The 20,404-nt window shown below is 46.6% G+C and overlaps 1 protein-coding gene across 2 annotated transcripts in view; it reads left to right on the top strand.

The window, feature by feature from the left end:
* Scfd2 (Sec1 family domain containing 2) overlaps nucleotides 1–20,404 on the top strand; it is a 326,927-nt gene that overhangs the window by 293,506 nt on the left and 13,017 nt on the right. For both annotated transcript variants that reach the window (NM_001286437.1, NM_001114660.2), the window contains exons 6-7: nucleotides 1,653–1,798; nucleotides 12,788–12,922. In NM_001286437.1, the coding sequence (NP_001273366.1) occupies nucleotides 1,653–1,798; nucleotides 12,788–12,922 (281 nt within the window). The remainder of the gene's footprint in view (nucleotides 1–1,652; nucleotides 1,799–12,787; nucleotides 12,923–20,404) is intronic.

The following is a 20,404-nucleotide window of genomic DNA, read 5'->3' as shown; positions in this document are numbered from 1 at the left end:
TAAGAGTACAATGAAAACGCCTTATCTTTATAAGGTACTCTGTCCTAGTATTTTATTGTAACAAAACTGGTGTGGCCTTGTGTGTTATTAGTTACTCTCCTGCTGCTCTGATGAAATACCATGACCAAAGCAACTTAGGGAGCAAGAGTTTGTTTGGCTTATGGCTACAAAGGGATAGAGTCTGGAATGGCAGGGAGAACAGGGCACCATGTCTGGAATGGGAAGCTAGCTGGTCACATTTTCATCAAGATAGCTCCTCCTCCCAGTGACGCACTTTCTCCAGCAAGGCTCTATATCCTGAAAGTTCCATATCTCCCCCAAGCAGTGCCACTAATAGAGGGCCAGTTCTTCCAATCCCTGAGCCTGTGGGGGGCATTTCTCATTCAGACCACCATGACACAGGTTCAGTGTTTTGTTACATTCTGTTTCATTTTAATGGCAACATGTCAGATACTTGTGTGGAAACCAGGAAACATGTATTAGGTAATTCTGTTCACCCCTAAGAATTATTACATACAGTGTCACATACTAATTAAGAGTATGGGCTCAGCCATTCACATACCACCTGTCTGTGGATGTGGCTGGGGTCCTTTGAATACTTTTGTGTATGCTGGATATATCCCCGTCTGGTCTAGACTTGTTTGACTCTCCCTCTCCCTCCCTAGGATGATTTCCTTGATTGTCAGCCTTGACAAGTATCCCCTTATTTCATAGGCATTAGCACAGCTAAGGTTAAGAAAATCAATATTAGTAAATGTCGACAAAGATGTGGAGGAACTGAAACCCTCGGGTGTTGGTGGGGATGTAAAGTCCTCAGGAAAGCAGTGTGGACCTGGCATTCTTCAGAGGAACGAAAGTGCATGTCCACATGAAAACATGTAGCTGCAAGACTACCAGCATCATCATGATAACTGAGAGACAGGAACGGCCCAGATGCCTGCCAACTGGGAAACTGCCTTTGATAATCTGGGCACCTGAGCAGACACATGAATTGTAGTATATCCATACAGTCAAATGCACTATAGCCATGTGCTAACACAGAAATGAAATGGTGGTGGTGTGCTATAGCCTGCAGGTGAGGCCTGAATGACTGTGTCACCATGGTGAGGCCATAGCAGTGCCTACTCACAGGAGTACCTAAGCCTGTGTGTCACTGTCCTCATGCTCTGCAGGCAAGCCTGCACCTATGACCTCAGAGGGGTCACATGACAGGTGATGAGTTGGCATGTGAGGTGTGGCGCTGCCATCTCCCTCCATCTTGCCATCAGACCTTCTGGAAACTGTCAGTGAATTCCAGACAAAGGCTCCATCCCAGCACTCATAGCCATGCTCCTTTGTGTTCCTCTTGGTTTCCTAAGACTGTGTCTGAGGGTCAAAGCCCGCAAGGAGCCTGCTTCCCCATGAAGCCTCTGCAGGCTAGTGACTGGGGCCAGGGGCTGTGGTGGCAGGCAATTCTGGGTCCCACTCCTGTCAAAGCATTCACACTCCTTGTGTCCCATCACTCATGGGTGATGGAAACAGCCCAGTTAGTGAACAGGCAGGGGAAACAGGGCTAGAGGAACTCCAGACTGTTACATTGAACTCATGCTGTCAAGAGGAAAACTTAGCTTATGCACTTGCTCACTTATGAAAATATCTCTGGACTGTTTCAGGCTGTGACTCTGCAGTTGACCTGACGTTGCCCAAATCCCAAATTGCTGTGAATGATGTCTTCATGGCTCTCCGGGAGATCGCTGGAGCTAGGAATCTCATGAGACAGTTTAAGTCTGTGTATGTTCCTGGAAATAACACCCATCAGGTGAGTGTGCGTGACTTCAGAACCTGTCTGTCTGCTGGGTTGTAGGATTCTGAGACCCCCGCCACAAGGCAGTTCCCCTCAGGCCCTGTAGAATAAGAAGTTCATTCTGGATGGGCTCCCAAGTTCCCTCTTCATGGAGCATTTGGGCTCCACAAAGTCTGGAAGTGTCTCAGTTCATCTGGGCCTCAGACAATGGAGCTGGTGAAAAGTGGATTGGAAATCACACGTTTATAACCTTGGGTCTGTCTCAGCTATAGACTGTAGCCCAAGGCAAGGTACTTCCTTAGGGCCTAGCTGCCATTCACTCCCAGTGAGAGTGGTAGACCGTAGCCCCAGCTTTGTTCCTCTAGCAGGTCATCAACATGATAAGCGATGATAAAGGAAGTATTTGTCAGACTGTGGAAAGGAAGTATGTGACAAGGGAAACAACCATTAGTAAAATTCCCCTATAGCTTTCTAAGGACAATGGGAGAACCTACAGAGAGTGCTTTGACTGACCTTAGGAAGAAAGATAGGACAACCCAAGATTAAAGGAGGGAGCTCTGTGAGACCCTGAGTGGGAGACCATGCAGGAATTCCCAAGGGAAGTACAAGGGACAAGACACCAGGTGCTGTGGAGCCTGGGAGTTTCTCATGGTCAATGTACAGTCAGAACGAAGGATCCCAGTGGCAAACCTGAGCTTGCATGGAAGAACAAGTGTTTCTGATGGGAAAGATCACTGAGCATGGCTATGGGACTCCTCTCCCTCTCCACGATGTCTCTGGTAAAATCTGCTCACCTACAGAGGCTTCTTGGTGAGTTTAGTGTGCCATAGTAGGAAGCTGGGACAGAGTGAGGGCTCACCGCAGGGTGATGACTGCTTAGTGTGTGTATAGATAAGCTAATGTTCCATGATAACCCAGCAGAACCCCGGTTCTTCCTCCTATGCACACCTGCGGAGCACTCCTGGCCTTAATCTCCCCTTCACTTCCCATGGCAAGGAAGCCAGAGAAGCATCAGCCTGAGTTCCAAAAGGAAGTTATCTGCCATGTATACATAGGAGCCATGGGCGTGTCCCTTGGTTCTCAGAGAGGTTCTACAAGTATTGATCAGTGGTGCTGCTAATCATCCCAAATCACCCACAAAGACATCAAGACCATAGAGTTTGGCACTCGGTGTGAAAGCAGCGTTTCTCATCCTTTATTTTTTAAATCTGAGACCAGCACCACTGCAGAATATAGTCAATTAGATCACCAAATGTGTAAGTTTATCATTAAAAAAAAAAAAAGCAACAATTCTAAGTATGTGTTGTGGACTAGTTACAAAGTCACACTGAGACTGGTGATACATGATGATACATTTAAACCAGACTGTCAAAGGCAAATGGCTGCACTAGCTGGCAGAGAAAATAAGCCACAAAACTAATGAGGTCTTTTCCATCTCATGACCATCACGGGGCACTGATCTGGCCAGCTTCACATAAACACACAATAGCTATAAGTCATGGGTGTGATAAGCACACTGATGAGCTACCCGGACCCTGTCTCCCCACTGCAATGCTGTCGTTCCTCCAGGTCTCAGGTCTGTCCTACTGTCCTGACTTTTGGGAAATGAAGTTTTCCATGTTGCATGTGCTTGCCCTCATAGTAAGTGACGTCAGCACACCCAGCAGACCTCCCCAGTGCTGACGACTGACAAATGGAGAGGACTGGGACGTGGCGTGCACACTGAAGATGAAGTTAGGAATAATGTAAGCGTGGAGAAGCGCACCAGAGCAGCAGAAAGAAAAGGGAATGAAACGGGCAGGCTTGCTGTGCACAGCTGCCTTTGAATCCGTGTCTCGGGCCCCGTGTGATGGGGAGTCCCAGCTTTGGGGAAACAAAGCATGGTGGAAGCTATTCTAATTTCTAATCCTAAAAGATATAGCAGAATTTAAAGTAAAAAGCACGTAGAAGTTTATGTTAAAAAGTTTTAGGAGAAATGTAATAAACAGATTTGTGGGAGGTGGGACGTGGCTAATGGATGAGAAAGGATGCTGGGCTTCCTACTGTGGGACACTTGGGCAAGTCACTTCACATCTCCGAGACCAGATCCTCCAATGTTTGCCGGGAGTCCTGTAGACGGGACTGTGGGTCATTTTTGCTGGCGTTTGGTTTTCCAAGCTATTGTTAATTTAAAGAGTTGTGAAGTTACAGCTGTGAGTCCAGGGGAGGCAAGGGATTCTGATATGTTTTGTCTGCTGTCACACCCTTGGTGTCCACGGGTGCAGGTTATACATAGGAGGTTCCCATTAAACATCTGTGGGTGGAACTCTACTATAGGTCAGACGCAGTATCTGAACACAGAGAGAGCGTAAGTGGAAGAGTTGGGGGTAGACTCGAGTCTGAGGCAAGCCATGCTGGCTCTGAAGATAGGACTTGGCGGGGTTTCCCCTGCTGATGGTGCCACCGAGAGACTTTTAGGAGGTGAGGCCTCACTGAAGGAAGTAGTTCACTGACAATGTGCCCCACCCCATCCCTACTTTCTAGACACCAGAAACTCAGTGTCTCTTCTACCACACACACCTGCCATAATGATCCACTTCACCACAAGCTGGAGAAGAGCCACGGCCCTCAGAAGCCATGTGCCACACTGTGGTCTTTCCCCATAGGCTGCACAGCAGCAGGAAACTATGGAGCACACTTGGCAGATTTTTGCCTGTCACTTCTAACAATTTGGTGTTTGGTCCCATCGCTTCAAGAAAAAACGTGTGCTTTCCACCGGGCATGTGTTGTCACAACACAGCATCTAATTGAGATGTCCCAGCGCACCTTGGACAGGATGAACCCTGGTCTTGCCCTGGGTTCCTGATCCCATCTGCCCTGTACTGTTCTCCAGCCTCTCTGCCCTGGGTCTAGAGGTCCTGCAGTACCCATCTCCTTCCTCATGCCTTCTCCCCTGCTCAGACACGCATGCCCTTTGCGTCACTCATTTTCCAGCTGGCATTGGAAGCACCTCTTACCTTTATCCACTTCTCTTAGCTCAGAAGTGGCTCATATGAGAAGTGAACATGATTTGTTAAAGAAGTGATCAAAGCGCTGGAAGAAGCAGAGCAATAAGATCTGGACTGGACATCCAGAAGTCCAAGGAGCCAGGACTTATTTTGTCAGGACAGTATGGGAAATGGGGACAAGGAGGCTACTGCTAAGGGACAGGGAGGCTCCTGACTGGAAGAATATAGCATGTGACCAGAAGCAGCCTCTACTGCTCATGATATTCCTTGCACTTGCCCATTCTGAGTACACAGACAGGCAGCTTGGTAGATATTAGAACCTGGGATCACAGCCTCTTACTCTATGTTGTTGGGCAAGTCACTTCACCTCTCTGTGGCCAATTCCTCCTCTGGAGGAAGGACACTCTCTCACAAAGATGCCCTAAGAATTTGTAGAATTAATACCAGTCCACTTCTTGTGATAGCCTCAGACTTACTGTGTGGGGACTTGTGGGAACAACATCAAGAAAAGTAAAGAGCCACCCAGAAAAGCGACATTTTGAGGTCAAAGCATTACTCTGAGCTAGAAGCTCCTTTTTCCTGCTGTTACCAAATAACACTAAGGCCTTTTTCATGGGCTCCTAAAAGTAGCATGGGCCTATGACACTATCTATCTGGCTAAAGAATAGCTATTCTACCTAAAGAATACACTGGCTCTGTGGTCATAGACCTCTAACATCAGCCTCCTGGGGACAGGACCATGACCCTTGAGGAAATTCAGTGCTAGCATTTGCCTGTGTGGTAAGTTGGGGTTTAGGGTTGTCCCTGTAGACCACCAGGCCTTCCAGGTGCCTGGACCCCAGGTCTTCAAACCCTCCCATTTCTCACTGTACCTTCCCTAGGCTCCTCCCACCATGGCACTGTGTTTGATGTGCCTCCTACCTCAGCTGCAGTATCAGGAGAACATTTACAGTGTCTCAGGGGCAAGGAGCTCACAGTCCTTTCCAGTCAAGTGTCCTCTGCCCTCCAGAATGATGACAGTGGTCGTTGCATAAGTCTCTAAGACAGGCTCTGGAGTCAATGAAGCCCAGATGTGAGCCTTCCTCCATGCCCCTGGTGGCTGAACAAGAGTGTCTGGAACCTCTGTGCCCAAGGAGGCTCAGTTCATCTCAGCCTGGGGAAACAAGGCTCTCTGAGCAGTCTCTGAGCCCCATCTCCTTTGTCAGCGCTCCCTAGCTCTGGCCAACAGCTCCACATTCTTAGTCGACCTCTGTTCTCCTCCTAATTGTATAAAGAACAACCCAACTCCAGATCTGCTCCACTACCTTTTGGGGAGGAAAAAAATAGCACAGGACAGAACTAAACTAAGGCCCAAAGAACTTGATAGTGTCACACTGCTAACTATGGTATGATTTCCAGGAAATTCTTTAGTAAGCCATTTCTTCATATTGATGTTGAAAAGATTTTATTCAGTGTTTTAAGAAACAGTTTGCTTCTGGATAAAAGGAATGATGGATGGATGGACAGATTAGGAGATAAATTGAAACACTTCAAACATTTTCCTTTAAGGAGATAAAAGGAGGGAAAAAATCATAGTACTACAAAAAGCAAAATAAAGGAGGCGTAGAATCACCACATAAAGCCACCATTGTTTCAAACGGATGTTTCCCTAGGCAATGTTGGATTGAAGCAAGCTGAACATCCTCTGTGAGCCATTTTCCTAAGATGTTGACGCAAGAACCCTGTGTAGAAAGAAGCAGGACCCAGGGCTTCTGGCTCCACACACCGGCCAGCAGAGCAAAGTCCCCCTAAATGGGATGGGACTGGGTACCACCTGAGGTCTCCTTGGCAACAGATACCTAATTAATGTCAGAAATCACTGTGCACCTGGTCCCTTCCTCAGGAGTTCAGCACAGGCTTTTAGACACAATCACACCTTATCTCTACACAGAACTTATAAGGGATACACACAAGTATTTTGTTTTTTATAGTTTCTTTGAGTGTGATATTTTTAAGCCTAATTTGTCCTTGAAAACATACTGCAGTGAACACCAAGTCCCATCCCTAACCAAGAAGCTATTTGCAATTGATGCTTGCTGGGAGAGGGGAGATCCACTGGGGAAAACTGATTCCAATTTTATACTCATTTTTATTATATTTATATTTTTATTTATTTTTATATATTTATATTTTATTATTGATACTCATTTTTAAATTTTTTATTATTTTTAGTTTTTACTCCCCAATTGATATAAAGGCAGATATATATAGGTATATATACCTCATATACCAGACATTATTCTGACCTCAATGTACTTTTTTCCATCTGGTATCTTTATAAATGACGGCATCTTATGGGACCCTAGTCATAACATCAGTGCTGTGCACTCTGGGCCTAGCATCAAGGCTAGCTGTGTGGTGGCAGCCTGCTCAGAACCAGAAGACGGTTGGTGGAGCAGCAGTCACTTCCCTTCCCTGGGACAGTCCTTGTGAGCACTGTGAGGCGTGGTGCTGTCCACACAGTGATCTGGGAGCTGTTTGACTTGGTACTGAGGTTTCTCTTGGCTTGGAAACCTCACAACCTGTAAGGGCTATTTTCTCAGCCATAACTCCACAGCCCCAGCACTCCTCAAAGGGACACTCCCAATTATTATTCAGGAATTGTCAGACTTGGAGAAGCCCAAAGCTCTAGCTGTCTATCAAATATTTGTAGTTCTCCCAGTCTAGAGCAGTGCACCATGCAGGGGTCATTTCTGCCATTAGTAGTCTTGCCTGTCTCCTAGTTTGACATTCTTTCTTTATCAGGTTGCCAGGGAAACAGAGCTGGAAAGTTAAGCAAAAGTCAAATTCCTATGCAGAGGGCACAAAGGGTTTACTAACCCTCTGCCCACACAGGCTAGTGAAGAAAGAGTGAAATGACTACTTCATCTCAATCCTCGTGTGTCCGTGGCTGACAGTGCTGCGTGTTCTTGAACCCTATTGCCTTTACCTGCTGAGATCACGCGAGAGCCCATGGTCTAGATTCCCCTGCAGGTAACTGGAACCGTGACCAACCCTGGTCTGTAAATTGTGGGTGAAAGCCATACATTCTCATGAGAGGCAGTAACCTCTTTCTGCACATCCTGCCCCCCTTTTCTTTGACCTGTTGTCACATGCGGCTGCAATACTGTCTCCGGTACAGGGCTGCAACACCCTGGGATACCGAACCCTCACTGTGAGGTCTCAGAGTGAGGAGATTGCCAAACACAGACCCTACCCTATCCCGGGAGCAAAGCATAAATGACAGAGTGGGGACCTGCTTAATACCGAAGCAGCCTGCACAGTGCTCTACTCTGTAACTCTGTGTGACCCAAAGAAAGACATGGCACTCCAGAGGAGCCCCACCTGTCACCTTCTGCTGCCCCTTGTCTGAGAAGCACATGCTGCCTCACAAAGTACGAAGTTCTATGACAGCCAAAGCTGCTCACTCCAGGGGCCTGGACTCAGCAGGTTCTCATCAGCAGAGCCCACGCTGGGAGACTTGAGATAAGCTTTCCCGGGAGGGGAGGTCCAAGTGCTGCTCTCTACCCTGAACAGTCCTCCCAAAGGGTCTGCTTCACACGCACAGCGCAGGCCTTAGTTCTTTTGTACTTTATATAAGCAATTTGGGAGTTCTCCTGTTGTTATTTATATAGCAATGCTTATGAACTAATATTTTTAAAATAATCGATGCTTCTATTATTTACCAGGTTTGGTTATAAATAAAAATAGAAAAAAGAAGAACGTTCTAAGTGGCTTATACTGGAAAGATAATATGTTGGATCTCACAACAAAAGTCTGGAAGTCAGCCTAGAATGGGAGAAAGTCTGTTAGCAGTAGCAGAGCCCCAAGGTAGAGCAAGTCCCTGCTGGTTCCTCCTGCCATGCCAGCCCCTTCCATCACCCCTGTAGCAGAGCCACACAGACTCAGCTGACAGAGTCACAGGCCAGCCCCACACTACTACATCCAGGAGGATAAAAAGACACATCGTTACCTCAGCACCGAGTCACATCTCTCAAATGACACACTGAGTCCAAAGCATTATCATATGAAAGTAGAATGGTTGCAGCCAAAAAGCACATGAGATTCATGTTCCAAGAGTGTATCAGACAGTAGGGAAAGACACGTGACCCTTCTGAATTTGTGTGCTGTCTTGCACTTTCAATCATGGATTATTTCCACACTCTAAATAATTGCCAACTCCTTGCCCTAAATAAACGAGATTTACCTTCCCCTGTAACACAGAGTAGTCACAAAGTCTCAAGAATGAATATGGTGCCATCAAGCCTCTGCTCCAAGGGATCCCAGCCCAGCTGGCAAGCATAGCTAGTGCTCAGCCTCATAGCACAGCAGGAAGGAGGCCAAGGAGAAAAGAGGGAGGGGAAGGGATGGAGAGACAGATCCACCCATGAGCATCATCCTCTCCATAAACCCTCTCAGCCTCCTACCAATCCCCACACCCATGCTAGGACCTTACTGAGTTTCTTTCTCCCCTCTCCTCTCCTCTCCTCCCTCCCTCCCTCCCTCCCTCCCTCACAGCTTATATGTATTTCTCAGTTGCTCTGGATGAAGTTCCTTTATATTAGCCAGTTTTATATAAACCAAGCAAACAAATACATATTATCTCTTCAAAGGAAGCAATGGCCTTTCTGTCTTGTATTCTCTCATGCTTTCTATCACCATTTCATTCTATTGCAAGTAGCAGTGATCTGGAAACTGGTTGGCTTAAACATACAAGGTTATTTTTCCTGTGAGTGGTCCTTGCTAAGCTGTGCCATGGTTGTCACAGCTCTGTAGGCCTCACCACAGCTTCTCCTGTCTCTGCTCTATGGCTTAGGAATACCCTTGTCTTCCAAGATAGCTGCTGCAGCTCCAGGCATTGCTTCCGAGTTCTATGCAGCACAACAGAGGAATCAAAAGAAGGAGCCTTCCCTTTTAAAAGGCTTGTTCTGGAAGCCACACCTCATCCTTCTGCTTCGGGCTCATTGCCCAGTAGTGGAAGTATAGATGCCCACAGTTGTATAGCAACCAGGAGAAGGATCAGTTGATAGCATGCTTGGCTGAAAACTGAGTCTACTATATAATGATAAAATATGACAGTCAGCTTGGTTGGATTAATAAGCACTCTGCATTAGTGAGGCAACCTATGGCTCCGTCCGTGAGGGCTTTTCCAGAGAAGATGAGCTAGGTAGTCGGGAAGACCCACCTGAATGCTGGTGGCTCAGTCCTGTGGCCTGAGGTCCCAGGTGGAGTAGTGTGGGGGAGGAGGAAGCCAGCCGAGGGCTCCCAGGTGCCATCCCTATTTCTCACTGACTTCGCAGGCCCACATGCCTCTCTGCCCTGCATGGTGGACTGGATCACCAGAGCCAGCCTTTCCTCCCAGGAGTTGCTTCTTGTCAGGTCTTTGGTTACAGCAAAAGAAGACACACCAATCCCCTCACTGAGGAAGAAGTAGTGTCCTTTCAGATGACAGAGCTGATGAGGTAGTTGAGTGTTGGCCAGTGGACTCTCCTGAGGGAAGGACTTTAAAGATTCAGCATCCTAGAGAGGAAATATCTGAAAGCCCTGTTGATGGACGAGCAAGCTCTCCAGACCACTTACTCGACTATAAAATGAAGGCCTTTTTAAATTTACTTAACATGTTTATTGGATCATTATGTCAAATTTATTAATTTGGAAAATGTAGAAAGAAAAGAAAACAAATACCTGTTTCTTCCTGAGCCCAGGGTTAACATTTCAGTGTGCTTCCCCCTAGTCTTATTTCCATGCATGAATAATTTATTAACTTTCAACAAGCAAAAAAAGACCTGTTTGTATTAATGGTTTACTTTGGAAAAACAGAAAGCAACAAGCACAAAAGTTCGCCTTCCTCTCCCTAGCCTGGCGCCCGCCCCTCAGTAGCCGCTGGAGACAGGTGTGTATATCACAGCCCGCTTTTCTATTCTCACCAGCTACACACTGTCATGTTCTCCCTGCCACTTTCTATAATGGCCAGCCCATCACACGCATTTCTCACCTCACACTGTTCACTCACATGCCAGGCTGCACCCTGTTTTTAGCCCTGTCACCACAGACCCTCCCTTGTCATGTTCCCAACATTCCTCCCTATAGAGGCATAGTGTTCCTCACTTAGAACACTCCCTGACGTGGGCACTTGAGTGGTCTGGGTAGGAATGGCCGCCATAGGCTCATAGATCTGAATGCTTGATCATTAAGGAGCAGTGTTACACTCCCTACCGACAGGGATTAGTAGGTGTGCCCTTGTTGGAGGAAGTGTGTCTCTAGAGGTGGGTTACCTACTCCAGGACATGTGTGTGTGTGTGTCTCTCTGTGTGTGTGTGTGTGTGTATGTGTGTGTGTGTGTGTGTCATCCTGCTGCTTATAGATCCAGATGTAGACCTCTCAGCTACCAAGTCAACTTGCATGCTACCATACTCTCTACCATGATAATAATGGACTAAACCTCTGAGACTGTAAGCAATTCCCAATTAAATACCTTTTTATAAGAGTTATCATGGTCATGGTATCTCTTCACAGTAATGGAACAGTGACTAAGACAGTGGTGTCTAATCTTTTATTACTTCAAATAACAAATGGCTCTTTCTGAATGGATTTCCATGCATGAACATAATCAAGAAACTGGGATCCTCCACTGAGCAAATATAGCCCTCCCAGATGTGTGGTGAGACATGATGTTGATAGTCTATACACTGCTGCATATCTGAAATATTTTAAGGGACTTAGAATATGGAAAGGTAACTTGGGTTTTCTCTAAGAAAAGCAAAAACAAGCTAGAGATAAGGTGAGCACCCTGACATATCTATAATCATGACTACAGCATGGTTACCCATGTGAAGAGCTACACAGAGCTCAAGATGAGCTGCCTCTCAGCAGTGCCCTGCTAGAACCTGGCTTCTCTGGAGTGATATGGACCAGACAGTGTGACAGTGGGAGGGGAGACGCCATGTGTGCCTCTGCACTGAACACCCCATATGCACCGCCAGATGAGTTTGGGGCAGCAGAGACAACGATGAGTCAGGGAGGAAGGTGACCCAGTCTGGGAAAAGAAGGCTCAGGGAGAACTTTCTAGCAAGAACTCAGGAAAGAGGTCAGTAAGACAGCCGCCTCCAGACAGACCTAAATATGGGCCTGCAGGGTATTTAGGTCACCCTAAATAGAAAAGAAAAGTGCTCAGCGCCATGCAGCAAAGTAGAGATGTTGTAATCTAACATCACCCTTATTGGACAGAGATGCCTATGGTGCTCTGTGACCCTGTTCCCACCTGGTCAGATTCCTTCTGTCACCTTAGCTTCCTTTTCTGACATAGTCATACATGGAGCTGAGCTCTGTGGGGGAAGGAGGGATGGGCTTGGATGTCAGTCTAAGACAGTCACTGCAAATAAACACTCACATTCCTAGTGGAAGGGATGCGTCTTAGAATGTTTAGAGACCATCTTCTTTTTATATCAAACGACAAGACTTTGTTTCCTACCATCCTTCCTACATAAAATTGCCACTTGAAATCTAGATTGAGCATGTTCCTACTGTGACCATAGCTCTAGTGAGGGGCATTTGGCCATAGAAGAAAGTAGAGAGGCAGGGCTGCACTAGAGCAATGAAGAAGTACAAGCTGGAATCCATGTGGTGTCAAACAATGTTTAAAAGATTTGAAGTATCCTTTTAAAGGACTAAAAAGCATCCTTTAAAAAAAGGCTAGGGAAGGAAGGAGTTGGGGGCAGATGTGAAAGAAGTTAAGGGAGGAGTTAGGGTGAATATGAGCAAAACACATTGTATGAAAGTCTCAAAAAATTAATAAAAATATTTTAAGTCTCAAGATTGTTTGTTTTTAAGTTATTTTTCCATACTCTAATCTTTTCCATAATCTTGCACATACAAATCATAGATAGCCATTGCTCAGTATCAAACTAAAATGGCTTAACTTCCTCGGATGTCCATAAAACTGTCTCCAGACACAGCAAACGAGTGCATTTCTTCACAGCACAGTGTTCTGTCTTTCCAGGCATCCTATAAGCCGCTGTTGAAGCAGGTTGTGGAGGAAATATTTAATCCTGAGAAGTCAGATCCTATTGACATTGAACATATGTCCTCAGGCCTCACTGATCTCCTGAAAACTGGATTCAGCATGTTCATGAAGGTAAGCGCCCATGAGAGGGTCACGCTGTGTTCATGAAGGTAAGGTCTCATAAAAGGGTCATCCTGAGTGCCACATGTTCCTTTTCGGAGCTGGTCCCTTTGCTTAGCCCTGCTGGGAGACAGTGTAATACAATCAAGACAATCTTTTCTGGTGGTATGCAGCCTGAGCTCACAGCCTCCTACAGCCTCTTTGGCCCTGAGTCTTATGATCCTTCCCTAACAACACATATACCCTAAGTGAGCTCACAAGGCCCCTCAAGAGCACCACTGGGAACCGTTTACACTCAAGGTTGTTTGTGACCCACGTGAGTGTATATACTACTTACTGCTCACTAGAACTTACTCTGTAAGATAGTGAGCAGCTCTGTGTACTCCTAGTATCATCCCAAGACTTATTCGGAGATGCTTTTTGTTATAGTCCAGCAGACTCTTTGGATTTCTCTGGCTCACGTCTGGGGTGGGTCAGAATGACTGAGCAACCCTTGAAGTAGGGATGAAAGCAGGAGAAAGTACACAAATGTGATCTATTTTTAAGCCACTGTAAACTTTCTAAATTTAAAAGGATCTAAACAAGATTGCAGACTGACCTCCCAGGCTATGCCCATATTTCAGCGGTAATAACTCTCGGAAATAACAGAATGTTTTGCCAACTTCAAAGAGTCTTTGAAATAGTAAGTAAATCTGCATAAAAGATCCAGCCTTTTTAGAGTTCAATAAAAGCATATTCCAGGAAAACTGGCCTATTCCAAAAACCAGAGAGGACAGACGCCAGACATCAGACTGGAAACGGAGCAGTAAATTGGCTGGAGTGGCCCTCGACCCTTGGTTCTGATATTCCCCAATACCAGCAGCTTCTAATGCAATCCCTGGCTGCTCATTTTCTATCTCTGCCTCTTCTCTTTCTTTCTTTTCTTAATAAAGCAATGCAACTCAGCTTCCTAATATGTCCAGGGCTCCTGTGCTGAGTCCAAGTCCAGAGTTGTTGGATCATTCTCTTCCCCTCTGTCCTGAATAGCTCTTCCTTGTGGCCATTTGCAAAGGATGGAAGGATGGATGGAAGGAAGAGGGGAGGGGAGGGAAGAGGGAAGGGAAGGTTAAAAACAGCATAACTTCTGGGATGGCCATGGTTTCCAACTGCACTTAAGTACTTCTTCTACAAGCTTGGACACCCCGTGGTAACCATGGACTGTCTTACGATGTTAGTCATCTCTTGACCCCTAGGTACATTTTCTGTTACTGTCCCACAAATCAAGAGCTGCCATACTTGAAGGTTACCCCTGTAAATGTTAGTATTTCCCCCTCTCTTCCTGTGTTCAGCCATCACCTCCTCTGTGGCCTTGCCTATGGACCTTGGACCCCTGCTTGGTCAGTGTTGAAAATGGGGCATTGTTGGGACTCCTGTTCATCAGCCAGCTGACCTAAGAGGGAAGGCTCCTGGGAGTAGTTAGAGGGAGAATTGTGTTCTTCCAGTTGCCATAACATCTCAAAATACCACTTTGTGAAAGGCAAAGCTGGACAGAAGGATTCCATTCTGCCCCAGTGCCTGTTGAGAGAGAAGGAGGCAGCGGGATGCAGATGGGCTCACAGCTGATTCGAACAGTGCTCAGGCTTCCCAGCCACGGTTGTGATGACAGTCCCTGGGGAGCAGTCAGCCAGCATGCTTCATCCATGCTCCTGGCCATCCTCAGCAGATAGATCCCACCCTTATCCCCATCGCACCCAGTGAGGAAACTGAGCACACACACACACACACCCATGGCTAAGCAGTGAATGCAAATTTCCAATAGCCTTGGATTCCATCTCATTCTTTCCAAAGAGCACTCAGTAAATGGCAACTCTGGCGTGTGCCCTGTAGTCATCCCCGCTCCAGACAACTGGCCTGACCACAGCATTCCCTGGCCCATAGCTGCCGCGTGTGCTCTTGGAAGTTAAATGGTCTGTCTTGTTAATTCTGGTATTCTTAGGGATAACTTAGCTACCTTCTCTTTCCTAAATCAGTGCAGCTCATGAAAAAGGTGCAGCTAGCTCATGGGTTGGTCATGGAACCTCTGATGTGAGTGAGATCACACAGGGCTCGGGGAACCTGCTGTCCCTCAGACTGCTTTTCTGGGACTTGGACCCAGGTCTCGTGGGAAGAGTAAACTCATGTATTGGCAGATGTATCACCACTACACATTAAGTCATCGCTCTGAATCCTCAGGGGCACTTACTGCTCCTGGCTCTGGCCACTCACTGCCCTTCCTGTCCTGCACTCTGGAATCTGTTCCCTACTTTCTCACCCCACTTGTTAGCTGAGCCAGAAAGGAACGAAGAGGCAGAACTTGATGAAACAAAGGATTCCCATGAGGAGTCCTTCCCTTGCTGACTACTGCTGTATACGTGGATCCACTCTCAAATTCTAACTTGAATTAGAAGGCAGATGCTGGTCTGCCCCTGGTGAGTCCTTTCTCTACACTCAGAGATGATTTCCTGTTGACTTGGCATGACCCAGAGGCAATCTGCCAATGATGTAGAAGATGAGAGTAGATTGGAGACATGGCAAGAAATACACAGAGAGTCAGTGCTACAGTCACAGTGCAAGAAGCATGGTGTGAGCCACATAGCCAATAGCAGAAAGAATACAGAAAAGGGTGGTTCTGGTCCTGTGTGTCTCCCTCCGGGCTCTGTATCTTTTGTACACACGCTGTGGCTGTATTTATAAATTGTTTTTTATAACTATGTGCCTTAGATGTCTTCCTCCAAGCTGATGTCTTTCAGAGTAGTGTTTTTCTGTTTGTTTGTTGGTTGGTTGGTTGGTTGGTTGGTTGGTTGGTTGGTTGGTTGGTTTTTCGAGACAGGATTTCTCTGTGTAGTCCTGGCTGTCCTGGAACTCACTCTGTAGACCAGGCTGGCCTCAAACTCAGAAATCCGCCTGCCTCTGCCTCCCAAGTGATGGAATTAAAGGTGTGCGCCACCACACCCAGCTCAGAGCAATGTTTTTCTAAATATACAACATAACACAATGTGTATTGGTAGGTCAAGACAGTTAAATGCTGTAATAAGCACTGCATAAGGAACAGACTAGGCTAGAACTCAGTACATCTAGTTAGGTTAAACAGCACAGCCCCACCTCTCATATCTACACATACATGACTTGAACACTTTTCTCACTATAGATCTGACAGAAAAGACTATGAACACCATGCCTAGAGCCTGGGGACACGTGTGTGTGTGTGTGTGTGTGTGTGTGAGAGAGAGAGAGAGAGAGAGAGAGAGAGAGAGAGAGAGAGAGATGTTTTCTCTTTTGGATCCTCAGCACTTGACTCTGCATACAGCAGTTGCTGGGGGGGGGGGTGATCAGAAAATTCAGGCTACAAAGCTCATTCAGTGTAGCTTGAAACCATTGGTTTCTCTTTCCAACTCCACTAGTCCCACTGAGTGTAGGGAACCCCTTCCATGACTCCCATGGAAGACCTGGAGCCACAGGCACATACCCTGTGCATGCTGATGTTTTGACCCCAGACACACAAATGCAATTCCGTTTTTGCTAAGCAAATGGCGGGTGCTCGGGTCACAGTGTGTGCACTTTGCAAGCATGACACTGTTCCCTTTCCCTTCCTTACACTTCACTGGCTGAAGACTTGTTCTTAACGTACACCTGAGCAACCTCCAGACAATTATATATTTCCTCATCAAGCCAAGAACTTTCATCTTCCCACTTAAGGGAAGCACTTTACAGCTTTTCTTTGGCTTATCAGATTTGCCAGCACCCAACTTTCAGGACATAATTTAAACTTTGGGAGTATAATCAAGTAAATTAAGGGGTGCTTGAACACAACACTTTGATGCAGCCAAGGTCGGTTGATAACCCAGGTGGCCTCCGTGACAAAAGAGGACTCCATGTGCAGTATTGGGACTCTTCCTTCCCAGGCAGGAGAAGAGATCAGGGCAAGATTTTGTCATGCTTCTCGGAACCATTTGCAACCTAAAACTTAAAAAGATTGGTTTCTAGAAGTTTGTCCTCATACTGTGAATAACTGAAACTGTGGGACACAAAACCTCAGATAAGGAAGAGCTGCTGCTGCCTGCCCTTAAGCCTGAGGCTTCATTCAGAATGTTCACAAGTGAGCGATGCTATTGGTCAACTCCAGTAAGCCTCATCTGCTGCCCTCATCCTCTAGTGGCGCTCCTATCTGTATTCCTCCCCCGCCCCTGCCATGCCCCCATCTAGGACATGTTCTATGAGTTCCCTTCTAGGCTCTGTGAGCAATGGAGGCAGTAGAGACCAGAGCCCCAAACCTGCAGTCAGACTGTACAAGAACCACTCAGGCCCTCTGTGCCTCCATTTTCTCATCTGTAAAGTGGGGTGATAGTGGAACTGCTGTGAGATGTATAAGGGCATGCTAAGCACCCAAAACCAGGAGAGAGCCATATTCGGTATTGTTATAGCCTAGACAGAGCTGACATTTGGTTGTATACACAGGTCAGGCTGGACGAGCACGGGTTTGAAGCTAGCCTGGCCTACTAGCAAGAACCTATCTTTGAGAAATAAGAGGAAGGAAGGAGTCAAGTGTGGTGGTGTGCACTTGTAATCCTAGCACTGGGGGATAAAGGTAAGGAGATTGTGAGTTCAAGGCTAACCTGGGCTATAAAATGAACTTCAGGCCAGCCTAGGCTACACTGTAAGACCCTGTCTCAAAAAAAAAAAAAAAAACCTGAAAATAGTAAAATCAAGCAGAAGAACAAAAAGAAGAAAGGATAGAAGTGTGTTTTTAATACGAAGACAAAGAAAAGACTAGACACACTGCCTGCGTAAGCCACAAAACTGCAAATTCCTCGAAGTTCACACATGCCAAAAGACAAGCAGTCGGGTGACCTGGCCTGTCTCTGGAGCCATGGTCATGGGCTCTGATGTTCTTTTCCAGTCCCCAGGCTTCGCCACTGTCAGCCCAATTCATTGATCTCCACAGGCTTAGTGACAGAACTTATCTCTCTTTGAGCAAACTGTGAAGAGCCAGCAAGATATGCATGTCGTGGCCACGCTGGACACCTAAGGTCCTGACTGTCCCATAGCTCTTCTGCACCACTGCCACACTCCAGGAGACAGTGAGAGCGCTCTGTAAGGAGTGCTGTGCCAAGGGCTGGCCACCCTGCAGACTCTTGGACATGGCCCCTCAGCCCAGTTTTACTTGTGTTCATATATTTCTATTGGCTGAAAGAGTTGGGTTTTTTTTTTTTTTAAGTGGCTTGTATCTGTCTGATACTCTCTGAGTCTGACAGACTCTTCATGGGAAGGGAGGTTCTGGCAGCAGGGTCTTGACTCCCTGGAGTCATAACGTCATTGTGTCATAGTATGGACACAAGTCTATGGATGCACGTTCTTCACAGGGCTCTGCTCTACAAATCAGAAGCCACAGACGTCTTTGGTTTCCACTGGTTCTGGTTGTCCAGTATCAAGTAAGCAGCCATCCTGAACGACTGGCTCGGAAGAGTGCTAACCATCCATTCTTCTCAGAAGGTTGCACTCTGACTAGAGCTCCACATGGCAGAATCTGCCACCCTAGCCCTTCCTCGCTGTCACTGAGCTGGGAACTCAGGGGCCTGTGGTCCAGGTCCTCAGCTCCTCTGCATGGTGCTCGTGCTCTAAGAGGGGCAGCCAGGGGACAGGCATGGCACTCCACATGTCAAGGCAGTCCCCTCCACAGGAATAAAACACGCGCCCTTCCTCATGAAAAGGGACCAAGAGCGTGAGGAGCAGGAAGTATGTATCATCATGGCCACTATTGAAAAATGCATTCTGTACCCAACTAAATCCATATCATCTGACTTTTCAGGGCACTAAGGGCAACACTAATTCAGCCTAGGTTTCTTTTCCTCTTAGAAGACACTGAAGTCATTTACACTTCTGACCCGAGTTCAAAATCGGTGATACCAGGAAGGCTGTAATGGAATAAATGAATGCCTCTTGGTAGTTGTTAAAAATAATCTATTAAAAAAATGACTTCCTGGATGAGAAGCTGAGGAGAGCAAGCAAGCCCTGCTATCTAAGGAGGACGTTTAAGGCAGCCCGATGAGAACTTGTGACTAGCCACTAAGGCTGTCCTCCTCCTGGGACAGATGACCCAGTAAGGGAGGTCCACTGAGCTAGGAAGAGCACCGTGGGCTTAAGCTGGATAGAACAGCCCAGCTCCCTACTGCACTCCCACAGCACCTTGAGGTGCTCTGACAAAAGCTTGATATCGACCTAATGACTCAATCAACAGACTCTCCCTTCTCACTGAGATGGAAATTTCATTTAAAACTAGCACGTCTAATAGGCAGCACTCGGGGAGTGCATTTCAGAAATCTGTGGCTAGGCTTCGAGTCTCCTGAGATTAATACACTTTATATCTACTCCATGTGTTTGACCCTCAGCTTGTTTTGACTAAAGAACATGATCTGTCAAGATGTTTTCTCTGCTGGCGTCGGTGTGAAGAGGGTGGGCTTTGTCTAGTGAGATGGCACAGGGCCCTTCTCCCTCCTTCTCTGTGTGCTTTAAAGGTTTGTGTCGCTGTGGCTGTTCCATTTCTTATGTGGCCGTGCTTAATTGGAAAAAGACTCATGACAAAGAGTCAAGCCCCAGTGCCTGCCTCTGGGCTCTGTGTCTGAGTTGATGTGACAGCCTTGTGGCCTGGAAACTGGAAAAAGCCCACATGAAGAAATGGCACTCACACAAGGGCTTAGAAGCAGTCAAAGCTGTGTGGTAGGATTCCAGCAAGTCACAGCAACTTAATCAAAGAAAGGCTTGTTTATTTCAAGGGAAAAAGGATGTCTAGGGACCCTAAAGACAGCAATTAGAACCAAAAACTGGAAAGCCATCTAGGAAGCAAGCAGTTGGTGTGAGCCTCTGTGCTCTGCAGACGAGCATATTGCAGGTGCTCAAGTCATACTAGGGAATGCATGGTTGAATGTCCAGCCATAGCTTTTGGTTCTCCTTGATAGCCAACAAGTGCTCACGGAGTCTCATCTGTCTTGGAATGATGAGTTGGACTCAACATCTCATTCCACAAGCAGATTGTACAGCAGAGCCATATGCTAATGACTGTGAGCTGAGGGCAGATGATGGGATTGTAGATATGACCATCATGCAAAGGATGCTTCACTGGGGTAGGCGGGGAGTGCTGGGATCCATGTGAGGGATGATGCCAGACCCTTCCGCTGTGAGAGCTGAGCATACCTTAGAGGTCATCTAGACCCACTCCTTATTACTTATATAAGAAAAACAAGGTTTGGAGAGAGATGCTGTTGGATGGAGTCCACCAGGCTTAATGGCATTTACAATTAGAAGAAAATATGTTAGCCTTGAGCTTCTTGGTCTGTGGCTGCTCTCTGCAGCCATTTATAGCCATTGTTTAGATTCTTCTAAATTGTGATGCATACCGTGAGGTAGGGTTTGATTTATATCTAACATTAGCTAAACCTATTCCAAGAGTTCTAATGAAGTGGACTTTGGTATAATTACTCA

Source organism: Mus musculus, chromosome 5 (genome assembly GCF_000001635.26).
Source record: "Mus musculus strain C57BL/6J chromosome 5, GRCm38.p6 C57BL/6J".
In the NCBI taxonomy this organism is placed as follows: domain Eukaryota; kingdom Metazoa; phylum Chordata; class Mammalia; order Rodentia; family Muridae; genus Mus; species Mus musculus.
The sequence above is the reverse complement of the archived record's forward strand: the minus strand, read 5'-3'. Positions and strand labels throughout refer to the sequence as shown.